Raw genomic sequence first — 27,392 nt, 5'->3', positions numbered from 1 at the left:
CAAGGTATATAATCTAACCGATATGAAAACTCAAGATAGCTATGGTATTTTCAAGAACAAGAAAACAAGGTATTCCTTCTACGTACGTAAATCTGTCCACAAATGCACACCAAAGCATCCCTTAATGCACCACTAATTGGCGCTCACTACTTGTGTCCCTCCCTAAACACACCTTAATAGGAAAGCCTTGGGATATCACTCCACACTCCCTCGTCAGCTCCTTCCTACAAACGTCAGGGGGCAGCTCACTTTCAGAAAATAGCACTTGATATGTTTTTGCAAACATAACCTGCTTCCTCAGCCCCTAACTCTATGCCCTTTGGGCAGGGTCGGACTGGAAGAGACAATAGGTCTGAGCACCAAATTTACACTGACACCCAACCCCCCCCCCCCCCCACACACACACACACACTCACTACTGAATTAGAAGATGAAGAAAAAAACGGCCCAGCAAAACCGTAAATTAGGCCAAACACACTGATCTGTGAGGCCAGCCCTGCTCTCAAGGCGATACAGTTCACGTATGATACCTGCCATATAAATAACCCCCCGAATCAGTAAAGACAGCTCAACTCACTTGGCACGGCGGCATCTCCCTGGCTCTGTCGACGTGTAACAGACTTTGTAGATTCTGCTCCGCTCCTTATATATACATATGTCATTCAGGTTTCACTTTTATCTTCGTTTCCTGCGAAGAGAGAGAGCGAGTCAGCGTTAACCTCTTCTGTTCCTCCCACTTGGTGACACCCAGTGCTCCCGAGTAAACCAAAGTCGAGGAGTGCGTTTATATAGGGCTACGGCAGGGCAGCAGCGTAGCCAGGATGCCATGGACCCTGGTGCAAGCAAGGAACATGACCCATTTGACTACTGTTGGGAGAGTAAATTATTACAATGATCAGGGTTCAACAGGAGGACCCACAGTAGGGCTCAGGGCCCAGTGCAACTGAACCTGCTGCCCCAACAGTAGTTACGCCCCTGGGCAGGGCACAAGTTCTAAAAAAAGAAGTGGGGGGACTAACCAGATGAGGCAGTATGCAAGTGAAATCATGACGCGTGCCATCACAACGTAATGATGTCAGGACGCAGGTCTTATGCCCTGGGTATCATGGACCTTGGTGCAAGGCAAAAGGGCCTGCCATCCATTTTGGATAATAAAAGAGGAAAGACTATGGATGCAGTGGGCTCCTAACATCTCTCGGCCCCGGGGCCACGGTACAGGAAAGGACCTCACAGGAAGTGACATCACAAGGAGGGACATCAGATATTAAGCCCTCACACATATGTTTATCGGGTATATCATGAGTACATTTTAGCGCATTATGAGATTTAACAAATTACATTAGGCGTCGGTGTTGTGCCAAAAAAGTAGCGCAATCCTGACGCAAAATCTGGGCTTCAACTAATACATTTATTTTTTTAAACCCTGTCACAAAGAAATTGGCAACAAGGAGAAGCATGACCGTAGAGCTGGTCTGAAGAGTCTGCATTTAAAAATATTTTATTGGGTTAAGGCATCTGCTGTAAAGGTGCCCAGTAAATCTCAGGGAGTATAAATAATGGTGAGATAACTCTGGAGGGGAACACATTTGTTGGAGAGATCTGTGTATTGTGAAGTCCCAAATTTGAATCAAAGCAGTACAAGGTTAATGTGTCTCCTGCAAACACATCATGTAACGCGCAGACAAGAGAGTTTTATTTTATGAAGATAGTAAAGTGTATTACTGCTTTCAACACAGAGATCATTTTGTTTCCTGCAGTTCCTAAATTGTAATCCTTCTAATATAGCACAGTGAGGTATGAAGGACATGTGGCTCCTACACCTTGTAACCCTGTCTCATGAAACTCATCTTGTACATTGATTTACACATATACATGATTTATTGTCAATGTATAATGTGTATGTTATGTAAAGAGCTCTGAACCCCTGCATTGGGTTGAATAGAACTATAAAAGAAATAAAGTAGTGCAATTGAAACTGTTCTTTGTGTAAATACTGGGACAGACCAACACACCTAACATTCTTACTGTGCATGCATCTCTTATGTACAGGGACTGAACAAAGGCAAAAGCTGCCTCTCTTAAGTACCTGTGAAGAGATAACAAGCTGTGTGCCTTTGTTTCCCCTCCACTGCATTTACATTTAAGTGTGAGGTTCCAGGCCGCCTCCAGTCAGGATATTCAAACAAAAGGAGGCATGAAGGCCCCTTACCTTCAGCCCAGCTGGAGGTGAAAAAAGAGCTCCCTCGCTGCCTGCACTGGAAAGCAGACAACGTACAGGCACTGCCGAACGTGTCCAGATGTCTGAAAATGACACTGGGACAAGTTCAGCATATTACTGTGGGCCCAACTTCTTGGCAGGGGGGACAGTGTCCAACCTGTGAAAAGAGTGAGTGGACGCCGTGTACCTGCGTGTACATTCAACTTGTGCCCTGCCCCTGGGGCAGAGAGCCTGTTAAGATGAGTGGGTAAGCCCCGAAAAGGAACATGCTGTAACAGGGCACGTTATGAGGCCGCACAGGAGAGGCAAGGCAAAGCGTGCTTTGAAAATTAGATAACTTATAGCATCCCAGGTCCAAGTGGGGCTAACTGCTCCGCCACCACTTTTTCATTGCCTTCTGGAACTCGTTGTCCTATTTTTTTATAATGGCCTAAAGCCCTAAACAAGACTAATGGTGGCAGAGTGCATAGAAAACAAGCATTTGCAATGCAATAGGTCTCCCACTTGCGAGAGTTTAAGCTATAGGCAATTTAAATTACAATGCCTTTTATTTATGTGTTTTAAAGCTGGCAAGCGGTGCATAAACATGCACTTTGTACTTATAGTCCTTACTTACGAGAAGCAAGGTTGGCAGTAAAAGAGACACAATTACTGCCAGCCTTGTTTCTGGTAAGCAACAACTATAAGTACAAAGTGAGGGGCTTATTTACAAGTCCCTTGCGCCACTTTTGCGTAATTTTTAACATGGGAAAAGTGACGCAAAAGTGGCGCAAGGGGCTTGTAAATAAGCCCCTGAGTGTTAAGGCACCGCTTGCAGGTTTTCAAAACACATAAATAAAAGGCATTGTTATTTACAATGCCAATAGCTGAAACTCTTGCAAATGCGGGACCTACTGCAGCTTGTTCCAAGGTATCATTTCTGTGTATGTTGCCACTATCCTTTGTACCTGGAAACACTTTTGAGATCTAGAGATCCTCAAGTAAGTAAGATAATGGGGCTTGACATGTGGCACAGTGATCCACTGAAAAAAACTCAGAAGTGAGAGCGAATTCACCTCGTCCTTTTGAAAAAATAAAGTACCTTTCCCAAGATTAGAAGAAAAGCTTAAGCGCAAAGAACTCAGGGGCATATTAACAACGGCTTTATCTCCACTTTTTTAGATTTAAAAGCCCAAAAAGCGGAGATAAAACTATTGCCCCATTTACAAGAGGGTGCTAACATGCATAATCGCATGTTAGCACCCTTTTTCCCGACGCCTCCCTTTGCATCTCTAATGAGATGCAAAGTGGGCGTCAATGGGCAGTACAGCCTTGCAAATATCGCTGATGTGCACATCGCGATATTTACAAGGCTGCTCCAGCATTTTAGCAGACGTTAGTTTTTGGTGAAAACTGTTGTTTTCTCCAAAAACTAACGTCTGCTAAAATCCTGACTTACCCATCCCTAACATAGGGGGTGGATTATGCTGCTACGACCACAGGGTCCTATCAGCAAGGTTATCGCCCTTTTGCAGGTAACATCGCTGGAAAACCAGCGATGTTCCCTGCAAAACGGCGATTTCCCCTGCCATCTCTGGAATTGTTATCGCCCTGGAGTAACGCGTTGTTGATAACGTTATTCATCGCCGTTCCTTGCTGATATGCCCGTGTGTGTGTCTGTTAAGTGGGTGCTTCATGCAGAATCTCTTGTTTAGTGCCAAAAAATAATATTCATTAGGAGTGCACCTACACTTTGCTGTGCAACATGTCTAACCGCAGAAAGACAACCTCTGGTGAATGGGTATATGCAGACATGTATCCTAGAGCCTGTCAACAGACAACAGGGATCCTCCTAGAAGAGGATCTGAAGTAGTGGCGAGTAACTATTTCATTCTGAAAGAGCGGTGCTTTCGTACCACAGACCGTTCGTAGGTCGAGAGCAGAACAGAAACTGGCTTTTTACGTGTACATTAGAAGAAAAATAAAGAATTACCAACACCCCATCTTCCTCTTTCTTGCGAAGTTAATAGGGCAATGGCTACTTTTACCAAAAGCCGCTTGCCCCCGTTTAATAAAGTTTTGTATTTAGAAGTGCAGTGACAAAAAGAAATGAATATTTAATAGGAATCCGACACAAGTAAATTTGATTTAATACCCATGGCAAGAAACCATTCATAGCAGACCTTTCAAGGTTGATTAGTAAAAGCTTTTGGTAGGGAGGACAAATGTCAATAAAGATAGCACGCGCGGGCAAAAAACACACAAGACATTGCTTATCTCCGAGTATTGGAAATTTTACAGACATCAAAACCTCCATTAGCTGCAGCTGAAGGAACTCCAAGCCTCGCACAAGAGGTTTCAAATGAAACCCTTTTATCTTGGCTGTCGACTCGCACATTGGTGATAAGAAAAAGAAACCTTGAACATTTTACATATGCAGTTCATCTTGGCTAAGGGCAATAAACGAGAAATACTTATCAAGAAGTGTTTAACCAGGACTTGCAAAAAGAAACGAAAATGAAAAAAGCGCCCCTTGTTTAAAGAAAGGGGCACAACTGCCATTAAAGTGAAAGCGTGGAATGGGGTGCTTTTGAGAAAAAAAGCATTTGTTTCTTAAGTTGAAAAACAAATGCTTTTTTGTAAAAGCGCCCCATTCTGCGATTTCACTTTACTAGCGGCCACGCACCTTTGTTTAGAAGATCCCAGTCTAAAGAAAGGGGCGTTGATGGAGCAAGGTTTGGTATTAAAGAAACTTGCTTGTATGCAATCCTCTCAAATAACATGTAATCACGTAACCAATATGTTTTGTAAATACTAATATTGCATTATACACGACATACTGTATCTAGGGGAAGCTTTTCTATGTGCATTACTAACAAGTAACCTGAGTGTCTTAAAATAGCCGCCAAAAACGCGGGAACTTCATTGTGCATGCGTCTACTGCATCTACGTTGTATGACGCCTTCTATGCTTGGGGGGAAACTTTGCAGCTTCACATCAGCTTTTAATATGGCCACTTGAAACTCACATGATAATGCACATGCTGTTGCTTAAACTAAACATTATACGTTCTACTAAAAACAAATGCAAAAGATTAAAATAAGTAAATGGGGATAGAGAAGAGATAAGTGGTATACAGTGAAATAATTTATTTGCGGATTCTAAAGTGTCTTTTTCTGACTTTATTATTAGTTCATATTTGGGCCGCGGAGGGTGACTGAAATCCCTACCCACCTAACCAGCGTGCAGGCGCACAGAAACTTGCCGGAAACCATGATGGCACAATTTGAAACACACCCAAGGCCACACTGGACAGAGACGCCTGAGAATTCAACCTATTGACCCAGACAAAGGAAGGAACTTGAATAATGTTTCAAAATGTATTGATCATAACGTGAAATGCGGGTGGGAATAAAGCTTTGGGAAAGTGAATTAAGGGGCGGAAACATAGAAAAATGGTCCTAAGAAAAATATTACTTTTAGTATGGTGTGATGAACTCACCTCCTTGCCCTGTCCAATCAGAATAGGGGAAAACACGAATATTGAAACTTTTGGGTGTGGTACACGAACACAGAATAGTATATTTGAGGTAAGTTAGCTAGAGACCAGTGTCAGACCTGTAATTCCGACTCGTCACAGACCCGACGCGTATGCTGCTACTAACGCTGTCCGAGACGCTGTCTCAGACCCTACAGATGCCAGAGACCCTGCTCGAGAGACCGAGATACTGATCGATAATCCAATCATTAAGAAGGGGAATTGCGGAAGAGAAATTCAAGGAGAGTAGTGCCAGAGAGGGGTGTGACGCTGGCGTTGCACTTAGAAGAGGTCACCTTCCCAGATCTGAACCTGCCCTGATACTCAGTCTGCCACCTGTCCCGGTGGACTCCATCTGGCCCATCTTCAAGGAGTTGGCTTCATCTATCACCTTAGGTAAATATAATTCTGTGAAAACTGTCTTTGTACCTGCTCTCTTTTCCCTCCCTTTACAGGCACTGTCATCATTGATCTTTTATTGTGACTTTGAGTTTTATTTGAGTTTTAAATTCTTCGTGAAGGAAGAAGGTGTTGACTGTAATTGATTTTGACTCACAAAATTATTGATTAGATGAAGATTTTAAAACTTTTTGAGTTTGTGGTTATTTTGAAGGAAAAGTTAATGTCACTTCTACCTTAAGCTAACTCAGCAACCTGATTCATTGAGCAAAGAAAATTATTAACAAGGAGATCGAGTTGGTAAGGTTCGGAAAAGGTGAATATAAAATTACAGGTAAATCTCAAAATTGATGGCAGTGGGTTTTTACTAGCTTATCTGTATGAATGTTATGGACCCAGGTGAGTATTTGGTATGTGTGTGTGTAACCCGAGCTGGTAACCCGCTCCATCAGATTTTCTTGGTAGCAAAGGCATGGTTAGGTTCTAGTTAGTTAGGTAGAGAATATTGTGGATTGTATTATTGATTTATGCATTAACACCCGTTATTCGTTTGTATTTTGTTCTATGTTGTCTGGAAATTCCCGGGAATATTGAATAGCGGTTGGCGATTGGAAGCCACACTGCAGTGAGGTTACTTGTCCCGGATCAGGAAAGTGCTGAAAATTATGCAGGACTAGAAGCACTGATTTAGGGATTATTTTTTTCTGTATGAAAGTTAGAGTAATTGATAGCAAAAGACTTCACTTGTGAAACTTTGATCTTATATCACCTAGAAAGGGTAATACTGAAAGAGTAGCAGGTTCTCTGATGCTTGTGTGAAGAGTAAGCAGAAAGGGTTTTACTCGTAGTGTGTGAAGAGTAAGCGGAAAGTTTTACTCGCAATAAAAAGAAGTTGACTGTTCTTTGAATTTAGAGGATCAGACAAAGGTAGTGAATGTTTCTTTGTTGTTGATTAATGAAAATTGTACATAAAATTGTGAGAAAATAAGTTTTCGCATTACCTTGTAAAGGAGGGGTCAGTTGCGAATGCTGCACTGACGTCACAAAGAGCTATGCTTGGATTGGTTGGAACAGCGGGCGTGTGACTGACGCAAAATATTGTACAGGAGGGGTCAGTAGTGAGGAGTGATACTGACGTCACTGAGAGCCGCGTTAGTATTGGCTAAACGCACAGTGAAAAACAAACCCTGATTGTTTGCAAGCCTAGAAGACGCCCTAGCATTGGAGAAGTGTTTAAGGAAAAGCAAATATTTGATTAGTTGTAAACATAGAAATCCCAAGAATAATAGTAGATAGTGGATATTGTATGTACGATCCAACATTAATAGGGACTCGCCCAGACAGAAGATATTTAGGCTTTGCCCACGAACAGTACATAAAAGAAAGATCGCACAAAATGTATGGAGAGAAAAGAAAAATGTCATTTATGCAGAAAATTAAGAATTATTTTAAAAAGGATAAACCCATTAAAACTAGAGAAGGAATTCTCATCCCTCCTCCGAAAACTCCTGCATCCTACATGATGGTAGAAAGTGGTTATCATATTTGCGTATGGTTAGAAAATTGGATAGAATATAAAAAAGATGATGGAATACTGGCTTTCCCAGAGTACGGAACATTTAATGGAAGAATTTTACATAATATACGCACTAGAATGAATGAATTAGAACCAAGACCCAGATTAACTCAGTATGAAGCACTAGAAGAATAGGAGACTGAGGCATTTGAGCAAGATAGACCAAGGAGTGACAGGAATTTGTGCAGATTTTATCCAAAATTTCCACGTGAAACCCGAGATAAGCAGATGAAACAGTGGACGCAGGCCATGTTAACCAAAGGGTTATATCCTGTATTGATGGCTGAGTAACAGACAGGAGGAAAGTGCTCAGAAAAGAAAAAGCATTTAACATTGACAGGTTGCAGAGACTCAGAAGATGATTATTTAGAAGATATTTTAATGAAAAATCCTCCGCCTTATCAAGAAAGACCTAATAGAACTACCCCGAGTGCTCCGATTCTAGACACACCCTTGGTGCCACAAATAGTACATGAGAGAACAATGGAAAGGGTTCTTCAGGAAAAAGAAAGGGAAACGATAAATATGTTATGTTATCTTATGTTAAGTACTCTTATAACGCGCAACAGCTACTCCGAAGAGTGTCTCAGCGCGGATCAAAGAGGTCACTGAACTATACCACTGACATTTACGGGAACAGGTGATTTTTAAAAAGTTTTTTGAAGGCTAAGGGGTCTTGAGTATTGCAAAATGGAAACGGAAGGGCATTCCATGCCTGGGCAGCCTTAACAGCCAGGGAGCAGCAGCCCAGCTTGTGGTGGATGAAGCGGGGCACCCTAGCTAGAAGGAGAGCTGAAGAGCGCAGTCGTCTCAACGGGACATAAAAGGAGAACCGCTTCTGTAAATAGGTGGGACCACGACCGTAGAGGCCTCGATAAGCCATGACCAGGGATTTAAATTCGAGCCGATCCGCTACGGGAAGCCAGTGGAGTACGCGGAGATGTTCACGCACGCTGCTCCTCTTAGCAATTCGCAGGAGCAGCCTAGCGGCCGCATTCTGTATGATCTGGAGTCTATCCAGAGAGTATCTTAGGAATGCCTATGTACAACGCATTAGCATAGTCCAATTGAGAAAGGATCAAGGCACGGATTAGTGTCTCTTTGGCAGGCCTAGGGAGGAGAGGTAAAAAACTATTTAGTGTTTTAAGAAGGCCAAAGCAGCTGCCTGAGAGCTTTTTCACCTGAGCAGAAAAGGAGAGGTTATCCTCGAACCACACTCCTAGGTTTTTAGCGGATTTTAAATTAGAGGCTGGTAGAGGGAACCCAGGAGGCCAGATCGTGTCTCTGAAGCCTGGAGGGAAATTTCCATAGAGTAGGATCTCTGACTTGTCTTTGTTACGTTTGAGTTGGCCACCGCAAGCCACTCAAAAACCGAAGACAAGCAGTGCCGAACAAAGGATACAGAGTCCTCATCCATTTCCCAGGTAAAGAGAAGCTGGGTGTCGTCAACGTAGGCTATCACCTTAGCCCCCAAGTCCTCGGCTAAATAGACCAGAGGAGTAACGTATATACTAAAAAGAAGGGGGCTAAGGGAAGACCCCTGTGGGACACCAGTGGTGACCGGCTGCGGAGTTGAAGCGGCCAGTGGCGGCCAAACCTGTTGAACCCGCCCTTCAAGGAAGGACCTCAGCCAGTCCCAGGCAGCGCCAGAGACACCTATCTCATTGAGTCGGGCGAGCAGCAGGGAGTGCGGGACCGTATTGAATGCTGCCGACAGGTCGAGCATTACCAATGCTGCGCTCCCACCGGCATCTAAACACTTGCAAATGGCTTCGGAAATCTCCACCAGCGCTGTCTCGGTGCTGTAGGAGGAGCGAACCCCAGACTGAGCTTGGTGCAGAACATCAGAACCCTTCAACAAACTCCGTAAGTTGTCTGGTCACCACCGTCTCACAGACTTTAGCTAAACTGGGCAGGAGGGAAATAGGGCGATAGTTCCCTGGGGTCAGGGGATCAAGAGTGGGCTTCTTCAAAAGGGACAAGGATTTTTGCCTGTTTCCAGGCCTCCGGTACCCGAACCTCATGAAGGGAGGCGTTTATGATTAAATTAACTTTGTGGTTAATAATCTCCGCGACTGCGGCAAGCAATCTCACCGCACAGGGGTCCGCGCGGGAACCCGGTTTCAAGCCCTTCAGGATTTTAAGAGAGATAAACAGATCCACAGGAGAAAAGGCTCACAGAGCGTGCCTGGGGATACCAGGCAAAATGGCAGTAGGCACAGGGACAGAAGGAGAACCGGGACAGAACGTGAAGGCCGCCTGAATCGCGCAGATTTTATCCATGAAGAAATTGGATAGAGTGTTACACCAGCCCTCTGTGGCTGGAAGAGAGCACTCTTGTGCTGCAGGGGACGTAAAACTCTGAGCTATAGAGGAAATCTTCTTGGAGTTGTTATGTGCCTGCTGAATATGGGCTGTAAAGTACTGCTTCTTAGCCTGTGTTATTGCAGTGTAGTAGATTTTTTGCCTGCCCCTGAGAGTGGTCTTAACCAGGGGACAGTACTCACTGAGGCGCCAGGCATGTTCAAGTTTTTTACACTCCTGCTTATGCACGGACAGGTCCGGGGTAAACCAGGGTTTAGAAGGCGATTCCCTGGAGATCCTGGACGAAGTCGGTGGGGCAAGCATGTTCATGTAATTGGATAGCCAATTAGTGAAGCTCGCAAGACTCCCATCAAGATCCGGGGTAAGTGCGGGTCTAGAAGCCACCAAACCTGTGGCAAATTTGGAAGGTTCGATTTTTTTGAAGGCTGGTTTCCGGTAGCAGGGACCCGAAGGGCAGGCTGAGACTAGCTCCCAGGAAAAGTAGGTGAGAGAGGGGTCTGACCAAGCAACTGGCAGAGGATCTTCAGCCGAGATAGCGAAATTGGAACAAATAGGGTCAAAAATATGTCCTCCTTGATGTATAGGACGGGTGACCAATTGAGATAGTTGGGCAAGATGGATGGAGGTGAATATTCAAATCCCCCAATACCAAATATTGTGGAAATCGAAGAGCCCTGGAGGTCACTGCATCACCCCATGATCGCAAAAAGGACCTAGCAGGGCCCGGGGGAACGATAGATCAGAGAGCCTCCCAGCAAAGAGTGGGGGGAAAACCTGATGCTGAAATCCAGAGCTTCGCAGTCATTCCAGGCATGAATGTGTCCCCTAATAAGGTCCCAATTGTCCCTATACATGATCGCCACTCCACCCCCCTCCCCCAGGCGATCTGCCCTGGCGATTTTAAAGCCCTTAGGGGTGGCCAGAGCAACAAACGGGTCAGATGTGTAATCCAGCCACGTTTCTGTAATAAACAGTAAGTCAACTGGTCTGTCAGAGAGGAGCTCGAACACATCAGAATGGTGCTTTTTTAAGGAGCGCAGATTAATCAGAGACGCTAAGATAGACTGCGGTCTGGAGGGCCAAGCCAAAGAAGCAGGGGATTGCAAAGATAGAAGAGAGTCTAAACGTAAACTGAAGTCACATACAGCACCGATATTGCCCTGGGTAGACCACAAGTCAAACTGAGAATGAGAGTGACATGCTGGTAAGCGAAGAGCCCATAATGCTTTCCTAGAATAGTACACCCTTTCCAGGTTGCCGGTAGGCCAACAGGCAGGGTAACTGGCTCTGGCCCCCTCTGGGACGCTGACGGGTGCAGACGGGCTTGCCCTAGGCGTGCCTTTGGCGCGCCAACGGCGCGCCCGCTGAGCGCATCCGCGTAGCGTGCATATTTATGGGCCGGCAGCCAGGGAAAACTAGAGAGCGCACTGCCTAAAAAAGGTGTATCTCAGTGGCTGACCGGCAAAGCAGGAAGTGAGGAAAGCACCCCTCGTAAAAGAATCAATTCCCCACAGTATAACAACACACAATGGTTTCAACAATCAGTTAAAAAGCGGCGTACATTAAAATAACAGAGTGTAAAGTTAAAAAGAGAGCAGCTAAGAGTTTGTGCAAAATCGGCAAATAACAGCGCAAAAGAGCAAGCGTTTGTTCAGAGAACCCCTGAAGAAGTGAATTAATGCAGAACATTACTCAGTTAAACACGCATCCTGAAGCACTAACTATACCAGTGACTAAAGGTCCTGTTGTCCCATTGTACGGGGATACATTAAATTGTTCTAAAACACCTGTCATGACCACATCCATTATTGAGCCAAAAAAAGAAAAGATAATAGTTGACGACCAAGCTAGTGACTGCGAGTCTGTAATTTCATTAATGGACTTGCCAATAAGAGGGCAAATAAATGACACACCCAGAAGAGTCACACCAGGTTGCTCAAAAGAGGTACAAATAGAGACATCCACAGGATCAAAAAGTGCCACAATAGTAACCCCAGAAGAAATAGAAAGAAGGGCACAAGAAATAGAGAAACCAAACCAACCACCGAAATTATTAGATACTTTCAAATTAAGAGTTGAATTAGAAGAAATGATAGCTGGAAATGTAGGACTGGATAGGTTAAACACCTATAGTGAGGAAGAATTGCTTGCTGTTCATTTGCAGAAGCATAACCCGAAATACAAAAATATTTCATGAGAAATTGGTAAATTTAGCCTTTGAAATGGGAATAGAGATAGGTCGATCCAAAGTACTGCAAAAACCTTATAGAGCTGAATTTTCTGATAAAGATTTGGAGAACATGAACATGTCAGGAAGAAAATTGCAGGATAAAGAATGATAATATTGCAGAAATGGGGAGATTTAGACAGATGGAAAGTTCGGTGGACAAAGAAAAAGGAGGAAGCACAGAAAAATCGAGCAACATCTGAATATTTAATGAAAGAAACAGAGAAGGCAGAAAGGTTGTACCCAATGAGAGAAGTTCCAGGAGGGGGTTATGTACATGTCCCGTGGACAAGACAGGATATTTTATCATTCACAAATGGTTTCCCAAAATTGAGAGAAAAACCAGTGGAATGGTATAGGCAGGTTGAAAGGTTTGTGAAAGTTTCGAAAGTTGAGAGTAGTGCCAGAGAGGGGTGTGACGCTGGCGTTGCACTTAGAAGAGGTCACCTTCCCAGATCTGAACCTGCCCTGATCCTCAGTCTGCCACCTGTCCCGGTGGACTCCATCTGGCCCATCTTCAAGGAGTTGGGTTCATCTATCACCTTAGGTAAATATAATTCTGTGAAACCTGTCTTTGTACCTGCTCTCTTTTCACTCCCTTTACAGGGACTGTCATCATTGATCTTTTATTGTGACTTAGTTTCATTTGAGTTTTAAAATCTTCTTGAAGGAAGAAGGTGTTCACTGGAATTGATTTTGACTCAGAAAATTATTGATTAGAGAAATATTTTAAAACTTTTTGAGTTTGTGGTTATTTCAAAGGAAACGTTAATGTCATTTCTACCTTAAACTAACTCAGAAACCTGATTCATTGAGCAAAGAAAATTATTAACAAGGAAATCGAGTTGGTAAGATTCGGAAAAGGTGAATATCAAATTACAGGTAAATCTCAAAATTTATGGCAGCGGGTTTTTACTAGCTTATCTGTATGAATGTTATGGGCCCAGGTGAGTATGTGGTATGTGTGTGTAACCTGAGCTGGGAACCCGCTCCATCAGCAGGGCCACCATTAAAGTGAAAGCACGGAATGGGGCGCTTGTTAAAAAAAAAACAGCAGTCCATAAATAACTACATAAAGACTTACAATGTAAGGAAACTGTAATTGGCCGGTGCTCTTGGCTTACTATTGGAAGGGATGTATCTGGAGGGCAATAAGGAGCCAGGAAACAAAATGAGTGGAGCTATGAAAAAACGGCAAGTAGCAGCTGTAATTACACTCTGTAGAGTGATTACAGCAGGTCTTGCATACAGCGCAAGTGCACTGACGCTCGACCTAAAAACTGGACAGGCGCAGCTGTTACCAAATGAACTGAGAAACTTGCTAGGGTTTTAGAATGAGCCAGGCATTCGATACCCTTTTATAAACCACTGTCATGTGGTAATTTAGCCTAACTGATGTCATTCACTGAAATCAAAATGAAAGCTATCAGAATGCATTTTGTTGTCAAATACAAGCCCACGGTTATAGTTGTGTGTCCTTAGTGACATGAAGTTGTCTGGCAATGTTCTTGGGGTGAATTCTATGAGATCCAAGTCTCCCCAGACCGAAAAGCAGTTTCACATTAAGGATATGGGATTAAAATTATCTTGGAAGGATGGCAATGGTACACCAGTGCTACTAAAACACAAAAGAGATCCTGCAACATTAATTTTCACACAATTCCGATTCCTGTAAAAAACAAAAAAGCATGTTTGCGTAGCAAGATCTGACTCAACTTTCAAATTCATCCATTACTGCTCTGGCCTCTGTCCCCACACTGGCCTCTCTGAAGAGTGCATGGTTCTTCAAAGCATTGAAACAGAGTTCGCAAGTTCGCCGGGACCATGGTTTAGTAGGTTATCCAGTTCAGGTTTTTGCTTCAACATTCAGGGATTTGTAATCTTGTTTATCCCATAATAAAACATCCACAGCCAGCCAATATTCCTTTGGTCACGATTTCCACACTGTCCCATCTGAAGAGTGTCCTACAAGCTGCTGCATGGCTCTTCAATGCACCAAAACAGAGCTTACAAGATACCATTGGTAGCTTATCCAGTCCAGGTTTTTGTTCTTACCTTCCGGGACTAGTAGTCTTGTTTATCCCATAATAAAATCATGCCTAAGCATCATAGATTGCAAAGGAAACCCTTGAATGGATGAGTTTTTTAAGCTGCCTCTGTATATAGTATACCAAAGTAAGGTATAGTGTGCACAGAATCCAGTGGAACCCTAAAGGTAGGCAGAGGTAAAAGTAGATAATACCTTACTTTCTATTTGTGGTAGTGTTGGCAAGCAGTAAGGCTTTATCAGAGGATAGTGTTGAGCATTTATTGTACACACTAAGGCAAGAAATTATGTCACACACTCAATGACTGAACTCAGACCAATTTGTTTGTATAAAAATATTATTTAGTAGCATTTTATTTTCTAGAACCATGCCAGGCCTGGTGCAGGTAAGTATAATAACACCTTACAAGAATGATGCAGTTAAATACAGTTTGAATGCAGATGGATGCATTTGGATTGGTTACAGATTAGTCAGTTTGTAAAAGAACTGGCATGACTTTTCAATTACTTTTTAGATTACTTTTTAAGCTACTTTTTCTACTCAGTGTGATATGCCTAGATATCACACTGGGACTTGTCCTAGAGAAAAGGTAAGTAAATCAGTTTTTGTACATTTGCAGTTTCATACCAACCAACTACACACTTAGAGGATTTTTCACAGAAAAGCAGTCAATGGAGTCCTATAGGAGAAAACATTGTTATCGGTTTATCTGTGACTACTTAGGTTTTGGAGTTGGTATCCTTGGGTTAGAACCAGGGTTCCCCCAGGTACAAGGATGCACTCTCAAAGCACCCTCAGCCGCACTAGGGCGACCGGGTGTAGAGTGCTGACTCCCAATGTTATCCAATGGAGGATAGGGGGCCTCCGGTTGGTGGCTGCTTACGAGCAGGTCACAAGATTGTGGGAGCAAAGCTCCTGGTGTTAGGTTCAAGGCAAAGGGGAATCCAATTTAGCACACAAGGTGCACCCACAGAGGCACTCGGGCAGCCGGTTGCAGGGTGCTATTTTGGCATCGGGTGCCCTGTAGGTTTCAATGGGGATTCTCTGGATGCAACAAACACTGCAGGCTCAGGGACGAAGATCTTTTGGAGGCCACCACTGGTTGGAGAAGTAAGTTGGGATGCCTGGGGATGCTGGGACACCGTCGGTTGGACCACCCAAGGTCATGGGACGTCGGGTGAAGGGGTGTCTTTTGGTGTCTGGTTTCTCTTCACGGCTCCGGTCGCGGTCAGGGGCTGCAGGCATCGGTTGGAGACTTGAGGTAGGTCAGGGATCACCAGATCCCAGGTCAGGATCGCCGGGGAGACCTCCTCGTGGTGTTGGGCCACTCAAACTCGGGCTGTGGGCGTCGGGTGCAGAGTGGTGCAGACTCGTGGATTTGGCCAGAGTCTGTGGGTGAGCAAATTGGGTGCTCACGGGAAACAATGTCTGGTATGGGAAGGCAAGGCAGGTCCTCCGGGTTCTTGGGGGCTGTTGGCTGTAGGACACACCGGGATTTTGCTCTAGCAGATCAAGGTCGGGACAAGCCGGTAGGACTGGGACCAAGTCAGTTGGTGTCCTGCTGTTCTTCTTCAGCACGGCTCTTCGGTCCTTCTTCTTCTTGTTTCTTCTTGTCCGAGGAGGCAAGGTTCAGGGTTGCCCCTAAATAGAAAATTTTGTGGTGTTACAGGTAGGTACAGGTCGGGACCAGTAGGTCCCTCCCTTGGGGTGGGTGCACCTCCTATTATGCCACCCTCCAGTGGGAGGGTGGCATAAGCCTCACTCTGGTTGGCTGAGTCCCCCATCTGCAAGATGGCACGGACTAAGAGTTGTACTTTACCTCGACTCCCCCACCTGATGGGTGGGGTTGGCAAAGGTGGGCACACCTCTCCTCCCAAGATGGTTTTCCCGCTAATTTTCCCACCTAAAGTAGGGTTCAGAACCGGTGGAGCCAGTTACTGGGAGAAGCAAATGGCTGGGGTAGCTCACAAAGGCAGCAAGCCTTTGAAGCTTCCCCTTCGTGGACCCTCCCCATCCTGGGGGAGGAGGCTTGGCACCTCATCCCAGGATGTGCTTTGTTTCAGGATCCCCAGAGAGCGGCAGGCTCTCGACTCAGGGGTCCAGAAACATGTCTGGTGGTGGCAGCTGCTGAGCAGCCCATCAGCCAAGACACTAGAGTTAAGTCATTTTTCAGGGGGCATCTCTAAGATGCCCTCAGAGTGCATTTTTCATTAAATGTTACACTGGCATCAGTGTGGGGTTAATGTGCTGAGAAGTTTGATACCAAACTTCCCAGTTTTAAGTAAAGCTATTATGGGGCTGTGTAGTTTATAATGACAAAACTCCCATACCATATACTCTTCACGGCATTCTTCCTCTTACAATGTCTAATAATTGACTTAGACACTGTAGGGGTACAGGGCCCATGTACCTGTACCCTCACCACTGGTATAGTGCACCCAGCTAGAGGGGTGGACTACCTATGCCAGGGCAGTGGGTTGTAGGCATGGCACACAGAGATGTGTGCCATGTCAACTCTTCATTTTGTTCTGCACCAAAACTCGCAGCCTGCAATGGCAGTGTATGTACATAAAGGTACAGGGCCTCTAAGGTTGGCACAATAAGGGATGCAGCCATTAGAGGTCTTCCCTGGTCACAGTACCCTTGTTGCCTAAGGTACGTTTTACAAGGGACTTACATGTGGCCAGTCCCTTGCCAATTGGGCTTTGCAACAATACAGATTAGGGAAAGAACATAGGCCCTGGGTATCTGGATGGCAGAAACCCAGGGCACACTCAGTCAAAGTACATCAACATTAGGCAAAAAGTGGGGGGCAACCAGGCAAGAAGAGGCACTTTCCTACACTGAGCTACTCATAGATGGACCTGGAAACATAGGGGCTCTTTTTAAAGATCTCACACTGACACTTGCAGCCAAGACAGATGCTAAAGATTCACTACTTCAAGGCCCACCTCATCAGCAAGTGATATAACCTTCTAGAGGAATAGCCGATTCATGCTCTCTCTTAACACGTCACACAGTAAGAAATTTAACTCTTGATGCTGAACTAGGAAGGGTGTACTGGGCAGTAGCTATGGCTTATATTGTCATCTACTACTGAGATCCCAACACCTCGAGTACCAATACACTCCAGTTGGAGATTAAAGACTCTGTTAATTTTCCTGATTCTCGAGAGTAACCTGGACGAGCTTACTCTGGTACAGTGGTTCTTAACCTGTTGACTTCTGTAGACCCTCACTTAATCATTACTGGAACATAGGGACCCCTACTGAATCATTATTGGAATATGGGGATCCCACACTGAGTCATTACTAGATGCCGGAAGCCCCAGCCTAAGCATTTTTGATGATTTGCACCACAAAGAAATACAGAAAATAGAAATAAGCAATTTCCAAATATTTAATTTGATTTACAAACAAATAAAAAAAACGAATTTGTAATTTTAATAGGAAGGATGGGGCTTTTGTAAATTCAATTGAGGCCACTCTTCATCCATATTATATTCCGTTTGATGCACTCGCACTGCTCCCATGAATCAATTTAAGGATACTAACTTAATATTTAGCCTTTGATTCCAAAGTCCTTTAAATTTACAGAACATTTTTAAATTTGCAATTTTACATTTTGCTTCTTTATTTATATAGACTTTATTAATCTGTTATTATTATGATTTAATTTCCTAAGCACTCACAGACAACCTGAGTAGGCTTGTAGAGTTAAGGACAGCTCAAAGTAGGTGGTACCCTATTGGGGCCCCATCCTCTTTACAAATCACAGCCTCAGTGGGAGTAGCCAGAGGCAGGGACCACTGCCTGTTTTCTGTAGTATTTTTCCAAATAGAAATCTTAGATTTTATCAAACAGCACTACTTCCTTTAAGGAACATGGGCTGGTTAAACAAAAATTACATTTTGAAATGCAAACACAGGGATGTTGGTCTGGTGTTCCTTGCGGGCTACCATGCCTGTGTTTGTAGCCAATCACAGGGGTCACACATTGGGACCTGTCTAATTAATATTCAATAAGCAGATCATTCTGCAACCCCATTTGAATGGTGATGTTGCGAATCACACTAATCGTACATAGGTTAGTTTGCAAAATAAGATTCTAGTCACAAAAAGTCAACGTATAATTTGCAATCACTTTTTGCGCCCGGTATATTAGTACATCTGTCTCTAAATGATATTTAGAGCTATAATTGTGTAAACATGGAGGTCTCCAGTCAATGTTATCCTATGGTTAAAGGCTGCAATGCCTCACAGACTTTGGATTTTCTCAGGTTTGATTTTGTTGTTAACACTACCTGGTTCTCTCTTGCTTGTCATTACAGAAATGCGTCTGTATACTACAAAGTACCATCAAGGGCCATGATGCATCTGCCCTATATCATACTTTCTCTGCTGCTCAGGGTTAAAGGAACGTAAATCAGTGTACCTGAGCTAGGACTACAGTGCCCATGTGAAGTTCGGCTGGCCGATGGGGATAATATAGGTGTAGGATTTGGTGCACCTCCTTGATGACTCTGTGACTACAGGAGTCGTCACCTTGTACCAGACTATGAAGTGAATTACAACCCTGAGGGTTGGCGCATAGCATTGTGAAGATAGGACATTTCTGTCTCACCTGATGTGACTTGTATGCACATATCAAGAAGTAGGGATCCCTATATAGCCCTGAAGAATGCCCTGGACCATCTAAAACCAAATAAATTAACTTATGTGCAGCAACACTTGAAAGTCTGAGTTTATTAAATACAAGTTAAATCTACATATATTACCTTCGTTATTCATATAACCCTTCCATGTACTTATGTATCTTTATATTTATTACTTTAATTAAGCATCTCCAATGCACTACCCTATATCTCACCCTATACCTCTCTCAATATATCCTCTGACTCCACTCTATGACATCCCAAACCCAATTCTACTACTATGATCCCCAAAATACCCTTTCTAGACTCTTCCCCTCCTTGTATCATCTCATACCTCTTTTACTATTCAGATCTCCCAAACAAGCCTTTCTAAACCTTTCCCTCTGACTCTTCCCCTCCACCTCCCCTTTACTCATCCCCAACCTACTCCTACTGCTATGAGCTCCAAAAAAAACACTTTCTACACCCTTCCCTCTTCTATCCCTCCACTATCCTTTTCAATCCAACTCACAGATTATGTCCACTGCTCAAATTAATTTAATATTTCCCTATATTAATTCCCCACTAATCCTGTTTGGGTCCTGGAGTAGCATGCTACCCGCTGAAACGTGCTTCAACGCCTCATTGGGGATATATAATGCAATTACAATGCATGGCACACAGGATGGCAGAAATGTGTTGACACATTAAAGGATGATAGGGTCATTGCACCCTTGAGCATCCACATAAAATGTATTTTATATTTTTAATCATCATACCTAAGGTACCAGCTAATAAAGGGAACTTCTGTTGTATACCTTAAGGTATTTAGACTCTATCTGGATCCCTGTATTATTCAGGCATTAGCTTATCTTAAAATCTCCCTCATAAAAGAGGTTGAGTCTGCCATGGTAGTACCATCTTACCAGGGTGGGATGAGGTGGCCAATGATGAAGCATGCCACATAATGTGGGTGACGCCTGCTCATCCAAATTTGCAATGAGTTCTTGTCCACTCTGCCCCCAGGCATCTGTGATAGGATAGATAAACCCATCCTGTATGGCTATTCAAAATACCTTTGTGGTGCTGAGTCTATGAACTGGGTTCCTAACCCAAACTAGTTTACTAACAGAAACTGCACAGCATCTCTAGTGTTTGGGGTGTCAGATATACACGACCGCAAAGCTTTAGTGCTAACAGGAGTCGTAAATGGCACAGATAAGGGATCAGGTATGGGTCCATATGGCCCCACAAAATTAGCTTGCCACACTGGTCTCAAAAAACCTCATAAGACCACCACAATGAGCACCCAAGGAAGTCACAATTTCAGAAATCTTTAGGCTAGAAATAGTTGGAAAACATGATTTTCTTGAGGTCTGGGGGCATTTATTTGGGGGCACCTATTGGGAACAGGACACCTTCTTCTTTAGTATTTAGTAGTCACTCACATTTCAAATAATGTTAACACAGGCACTGTTAGTCTTACATAGATGGTTCCAATAACTGGTTCCAAGCTCAGAGGGATCAGAACTCGCAAACGGAGCACACACGTTTGGCCTATGGTGAAAGAAGCAATTTCTATAGTCCCATTTAGGTTCAGAAATGACAGGTTCTGTTGAATGATCCTCAATTGAGTCAGGAGGGGCTTGTCCTCAAAGTCAATTCGGCTAACTTCCTTCCTGGAAGGGCAGAGCAGGAGGATTGCAATCAAGTTCTAGGCTTCTTCCCATTCATGGGGCAACAAGAGGTAGATTGATCCTAATATATTGTTCTTCACTCACCTGGTTCTTGAGTCTCAGTCTGAAGTCAAGATGAATATAAGGTATTGCCTTCAAAGGCTCAGTACTTGTCAAATACAGATGATACAGGCTAGAAGCCAAGGTCCTACCAGAAGATAGTCTTCTTTCAAATTGCATAATTGCACCAGTGAGCAAAAGGCACATCTTGATGCACTGAAAGGACAGGAAGTAACAAATGGCCAAAGGGATGTGGATTATAAATTGCAGACCATCAGGGATGTCACAGCCCATACGTCTTAAACGGATTTGCTGAGAAGATCTGGAGCTTGGGTTTCCCGGCAGCCTGACTGGTTTTAGTCAGGTGCTGCTGCAGGGCACAGAACAAGCAGGAGGTTGATGTGCATTGTCCCACCCTTCTCAGTGTCAGCTATGTACCGTGTGTCATACTCAAAAGGATAAAGGCAGCCTGATTGAGAACCTCCAGGTTGTGCTGCAATAATCGTATCCTCAAAGAGGACAGTATGTATTCCCTACATGTACTACATAAGCACAAATACACAGTACACAATCCAAATTGCGAAGGTAAAGTTAAGATTTTTAAACCTTTTTATAATAGATCCTAGGTAGCATTAACCATGGTGAACATGGATGTGGGGATCAGGGCACAAACTGTTTGGTGGATGTGAATGTATGGGGTGGACCCACGTTTTTTTAAAAGGGAAAGTATATTCCCCTCTGCCTGAGGCCGACAGTAACTGGGCGGTGTTGGTGGTGGCACTTTAATACCCGTCAGTGCCTTTGTTTGCATTTGCATGCAATGTATGGCATAATACAGGCAGCTTCTAGCCCCTCACCCCAAAAATGAAAACATTCTATTGGCCCATCTCACTCTGAGAGCCAGAAGAAATGGAATGAGGCACTGCCACAAGACATTGAGGCTCAATGTACACATTCACCCGAAGATGGGATCCAATACAACAACAGTCCCACACAGTCAAGGGAGCAATTCATCGGTAAACTCCCAACAAGACAAACAGCTTCCAACAAGAGGAGTTGGCCTAACGGCTAGAGCGGTCGACGACAAATCTGGGGAACCGGGTTCGAGTCTCGGCAAGGACGCGCAACATCCTGTGACTCTGGGCAAATCACTTAATCTCCCTGTGCATAACAAAAATGAATGTGTCCTCATGTAGCGCAACTGGTGCTCGTGTAAACCGCTCTGATACCTGATACCTTCGAGTCAAGTTTGTGCTTTATAAAACTCAGTGAAAAAAAAACAAAGCCCACACTGTAGGCCCGCCAAGAAACAGGATAAACTGGTTCACAAGCACTTTTATTATGAGCAAAAAAGAAGTATATCGCAAACTGAGAAAACTGAAGAAGAACCTGGGTTATTTACTCCAAGTAAAGAAAGTAAAGGAGCTAAGACAAACATATAAAAAAGCAATATGGGTTGATAAGAAAAAATATCATGACCAATTCTGGTCCAGATTAGTGCACGCTAGCCAAGACAGGAATTCTAAAGAATTAACAGTAAATCAATTGGAATCAGGCAGTCTGATGTTAATATCACGAATCAACGTCGGCCTGCTTTTTACACAAGCGGTACTGTGATAGTACCACCATGATTAATGATGGGCAGAAGAGAGAAGAAAGCTTACCCCATAGTCTACCTGTTCAGTGTGATCAATCTTGGGACAAAATCACGAGAACCAGTGAAGGATTTAATGAAATTGCACAACACCACTCCAATGGTTTACAACTACATACCACTGAAAAAATATTACCTCAAAAAGCTGACTAGACAGAGCGCCTGGACATAATGGTCTTCCTGAAGCCCTATTTAAATCAAAGCTAGGGTTCTGGGCAAATAAACTGGCTCTAAACTTCAAATATATCTTGCAAAGGGAAGTAGAACCAGATACGGGGGTGACATGTCGAAACCTGCCAACTATCAACTCGTCTCCCTCTTAGATAATGAGGCTAAATACTTTGCAGGCCTCCTAATTCAGTACTTGAACATCTGGGCAACCGATCAAAAGTTAACCCCATGAATCAACCACTGTTTTGGTAATGGATAGGAACTATGTCCATCCTATTGGCCCTTTTACTAATTACGGATAAACCTAACCTCAACTCATTCGTTACTATACTTGAGGTTTTGTGGACTTTAGAGCTGCGTTCGATCACCTCCCAAAAAATTATCTGTGGTCAATAGGACCCGGACCCCTACGGTTGTTCCCGGCCCCACTCCCGTCAACCCCATGAATCAATGACTTACTATCAAGCATTGTGGGTGAAAGAGGCCATGTTTATTAAAACCATCCCAATTAAACATGACAATAGATCTTTCTAGCATGATCTAAAGATTCAAACATGAGTCAACATTAGAAACACAAGTTTCAAAAATCATATTTACACGTATGATCTTCTCCGCATAAGAATAGCAGCAAAATGGCAGAATCAATTTTATATACAGAAGTCAAGTCCATGAGCTTCTCGCATGTTTATCTATCTATCCAGCACTAAGGGGCTTTCCGGCCTGCACCCGCCCCCGCCCCAAAGGAGAACCACGCAGGTGTAACCCATCTGCATCCTTGAGAGGTGAGCCCCTGCCATCTGCTCCTTGTCCGCAACTCTGGGGGCCCACCACTCCAACACCAGGCTGCCCAGGGAACTGTGTCCCATAAAATCTTCATCACAATTGACCTAAAGCAGGGTTGTGCACTTCTACCACAACTATTATGTACTTAGTGGACCTACTGGCAATATTAGACAAAGTCAACGCACATGCATCTAAACTTGGAAGGAAAAAATCTCATGCCTTTTGCATGCAGACGATGTCCTGCTGATCAGTAAAGCTAGGATCAGTTTGCAGAGATTAATTACTACATTTAGCGACTATGCCTCAATAAACAAATTGGCGATAAATTAAAAAAAAAAAAATAATAATCATTTTGGGCAGAAAAAAATCCAGAAAGATTTTTCTTGGCACATAAATGGTCATCAAGTTGAGAATGTAAGCAAATATAATTATTTGAGAATCCTCATAGATAATCATGGCATTTTCCAGCCTCGTAAAGAGCTTATCAAAGCAAAAGCTGCAACCTTGTACACAGCCTTCCTTGCGCCCTGCAAGAACATATGGGGGGGCCTGACAGTGATGCCCATGTTAAAAATAATTAGTACCAAATTGCTCCCTAGTATCTCCTATAGCTGTGAAGCTCTTCATGAAAGAGCAGCCAAAGGCATACAGACAGATATTTTGGTTGCCTTAAAATGCCTCCCAGGCTTAAATTCAATTAAAATTTGGAATAACAAAACAATCGATAGCCAGGGATGAGAATGTGCTTCATATCAACATCTTCTGAAGAAGACACCTTAGATCATTTATTCCAACATGGTCTAAGTCAAGGTCCAATAACACTGTAAGCTCTGTAATCTAGCTGACGAGACTATTACTCATGTGGTTTGCATCTGCCCTACCCTATTAAGCAAGCTTGATCAAATCTTTAAAAGCGAACAATGGCAGCTTGAATATACCTCTTGCGAAATTTCTGCGCTTAATGGGAAAGAAATTGGATGGTGCAGTGTAAACTAGCTCAGTGTATTTTTAAGAAACTTAAAATGTTGTCTGCTATAAATTAGTAATACGCCGATTTTCATTTTCGTATACTTCTACATGCATCTTTTTTTTTTTAACTTCGCATGAAATAAATTTGATATAACTCTCCACCCCCTCGCAGTATCTTTTTCATTTGTGAGAATGACCAACTTCTGAATGAACTTTGGATGTCTTTAACTCTTACATCCTGAACGAGGTGCGAATGCAGGAAACAAAATCAGTAATAACAAGGAACTAACTCTTTCAAAAACACCTACTATTTGTATTTACCATGCAAAATCAGTAAGAATATGTAAATGCATCATCTCATTCCTATATGAAAATGTTCATACATTGAGCCATTTCTAATCTCAATTACGTATTGATATGTGGAAAGTGAATTATAACAAGTAGGATATACCATTTTTTCCACATTTCTGGGTGATTATATTGATTTACTGTTAGTAAAGTGAAAATGCAGTTAGGCGGCCACTTCAGAGTGCTGCTAAAACATATCACGTGATCACATATTTCATGCACCATGCCCGATTTTTAAGTATAGTAACTAAATTATGCTTTAAAGGTAGACCAGGTTATTGTCCTAAACATTTACTGCGTATACTCAAAGACAAATATATTGCATGCTTAGTTTAGATATGAATATTTTATATGCATACATTTTACATGTGTACATGTGTAGCAAGAGTTATCTCAGTTTTACGATAATACAAACTCCTTCCTTTTTACATGAGGGATATCAGAGGTGACTGGCCACTTCCTGTAATGTCATCATAAATGCTATCACTATAAACTGTTTCTGCTAACTTACTAGAACATTCGCAATTTTTAGGACTTGTGGTCTTGTGGGTACAATGATCTTACTCTTCAAACAAGGAGCAAAGCTTTTTATCTGTGAAAATGTGTTTTTACTTCCTTCAACATCATTTCGATGCCTGGGGTCTGGTTCATGCCAATTTTCATGATATGGAATTCTGACAACAATTGGAAGAAAGTATATATATATATATATATATATTCACTGAAAAAACCATAGGTTTCACACACGTTATAGTTAGGAATTAGCATTTAAAAAACCTTGCAAATTCACTGAAAAAACCATAGGTTTCACACACGTTATAGTTAGGAATTAGCATTTAAAAAACCTTGCAAATTCACTAATAAAACCATAGGTTTCACACATGTTATAGTTAGCTGGACATTTCACTCGTACAAAACCATTGAAATTCCCCCGTTATAGTTAGTTCAGCTAACTATAACTCACGCGCCCGCAATCCACTGCTGATGATGTCACATATTACATCACTCATGACATGGTCAGTGACATCACTCATGACATCACTGATGACATCTCAAATAACTTCACTGATGACATCATCCATTGAGTATATGTTTCTGAACAATTTTAATATGTTTAATATATATAGGGAAAGGCCTGTTGAAGAATGAGTGGGTGTAAAAGTGTGTAAATGGATGATTTTCTTTGGTGCGTAACTGACTCTATAAGTGAGTCATTAAATGTATCTTACTGCAGACTAGTGACTAAACTGTGTAAATGTTTGTATGTGTCTGTATGTTAGTGTATAAGTGGCGGCATGGTTTTGTGAATACCTATATAAGTGTCTATTTGAGTTATTGATTGCTTGTCTCAGTATCTGTATGGGTTCCTGAGTGTTTGTGTGGGTACGGTGTGTGTGACTCTATGCATAGATGTGTGAGTGGGTGATTCTATGGGTGCATGGTTTTAAGAGTGCATCTGTGATGGACTGTATGGTTGAGTGAGTGTATGTATGGGTGTGTTAGGGATTGAATGTATATCTCAGTGGTACATTTGTGACTAACTACATATGTGAAAGGCAGTATATATGCGTGTAAGAGTATATAAGTGGGTAGATGTGAGAGTGTGTGATTATGAGAGTGACTCTATGGATGAGTGTGTGCTTGTATCAATGATTCTATAAGAGCGTAAGAATGTGATACTATTTTTATGAGTAAGTGAACTTGAGTGTGTATAACCGCATAGGTGAGTAAATGGGAGTGTGATTTTTTGCATGACTGAGTAGGTGTGAGAGTACCTCTATGGATGATTGGTAGTGTGTGAGTGTCTATATAGGTGTATAAATGCATATGATAGTTTTGTGTGGAGTGACTGTAAGTATGAGTGACTGTACAGGTGAATGAGTGGAGGTGTATGTAGACCTAAGAGTTAATAAGTGGGTATGTAGTTATTGGTATTGCAGTATGTATGGTTTTGAGAATGGAACTCTTAAATTTTGAGTCGGTGTATCAAAGGTTATATTAGGGTGTGAGAAGATGTGGTAACTTATCACATGGATGACGTCATCAGTGATGTCATCAGTGATGTCATTTGAGATGTCATCAGTGATGTCATGAATGGTGTCACTGACCATGTCATGAGTGATGTAATATGTGACGTCATCAGCAGTGGATTGCGGGCGCGCGAGTTATAGTTAGCTGAACTAACTATAACGGGGGAATTTCATTGGTTTTGTACGAGTGAAATGTCCAGCTAACTATAACATGTGTGAAACCTATGGTTTTTTCAGTGAATTTGCAAGGTTTTTTAAATGCTAATTCCTAACTATAACGTGTGTGAAATCTATGTTTTTTTCAGTGAATTTGAAAGGTTTTTTAAATGCTAATTCCTAACTATAACGTGTGTGAAACCTATGTTTTTTTCAGTGAATTTCAAAGGTTTTTTAAATGCTAATTTTTGAATTTTTATTATATTTTTTATATATTTCTTTTACAACAAGTTACCTATGTATATATTTATAGATTATCTGTATCCTTTAATTTGGAATGGCTCAGCTTTTTTTTTTTTTATTTGGATAAAGTTGAACAGCATAGTTAATTATATACATTTTAATTCATTCATTTTCTTTTATAGGGTTTTTTTACCGTGCGCGCTCGGTGCGCGCACCCAGTACGCATGCGTCCGTTTTTCGTGTACGCATGCGTACGTTATCTACGTACGCATGCGTACGTCATAGTGCGCGCTCGGTGCGTGCACCAAGTACGCATGCGTACGTACTCCATGTGCGCATGCGTACGTTCTTCACGTACGC

At 42.7% G+C, this 27,392-nt stretch overlaps 1 protein-coding gene across 5 annotated transcripts in view; it reads right to left on the bottom strand.

Annotated features, from left to right (window-relative positions):
- The window catches only part of LOC146798587 (phospholipase A and acyltransferase 3-like), a 162,752-nt gene that overhangs the window by 69,207 nt on the left and 66,153 nt on the right, over positions 1-27,392 (bottom strand). For 3 of the 5 annotated variants that reach the window (XM_085625893.1, XM_085625894.1, XM_085625895.1), the window contains one exon: positions 578-688. The exons of the other annotated variants lie outside the window; for them this stretch is intronic. In XM_085625893.1, the coding sequence (XP_085482019.1) occupies positions 578-592 (15 nt within the window). In that variant the 5' untranslated portion in view covers positions 593-688. The remainder of the gene's footprint in view (positions 1-577; positions 689-27,392) is intronic. 5 annotated transcript variants of the gene reach the window in all.

The sequence above is a fragment of the Triturus cristatus genome, chromosome 9 (genome assembly GCF_964204655.1).
Source record: "Triturus cristatus chromosome 9, aTriCri1.1, whole genome shotgun sequence".
Taxonomy (NCBI): Eukaryota; Metazoa; Chordata; class Amphibia; order Caudata; family Salamandridae; genus Triturus; species Triturus cristatus.
The sequence above is the reverse complement of the archived record's forward strand: the minus strand, read 5'-3'. Positions and strand labels throughout refer to the sequence as shown.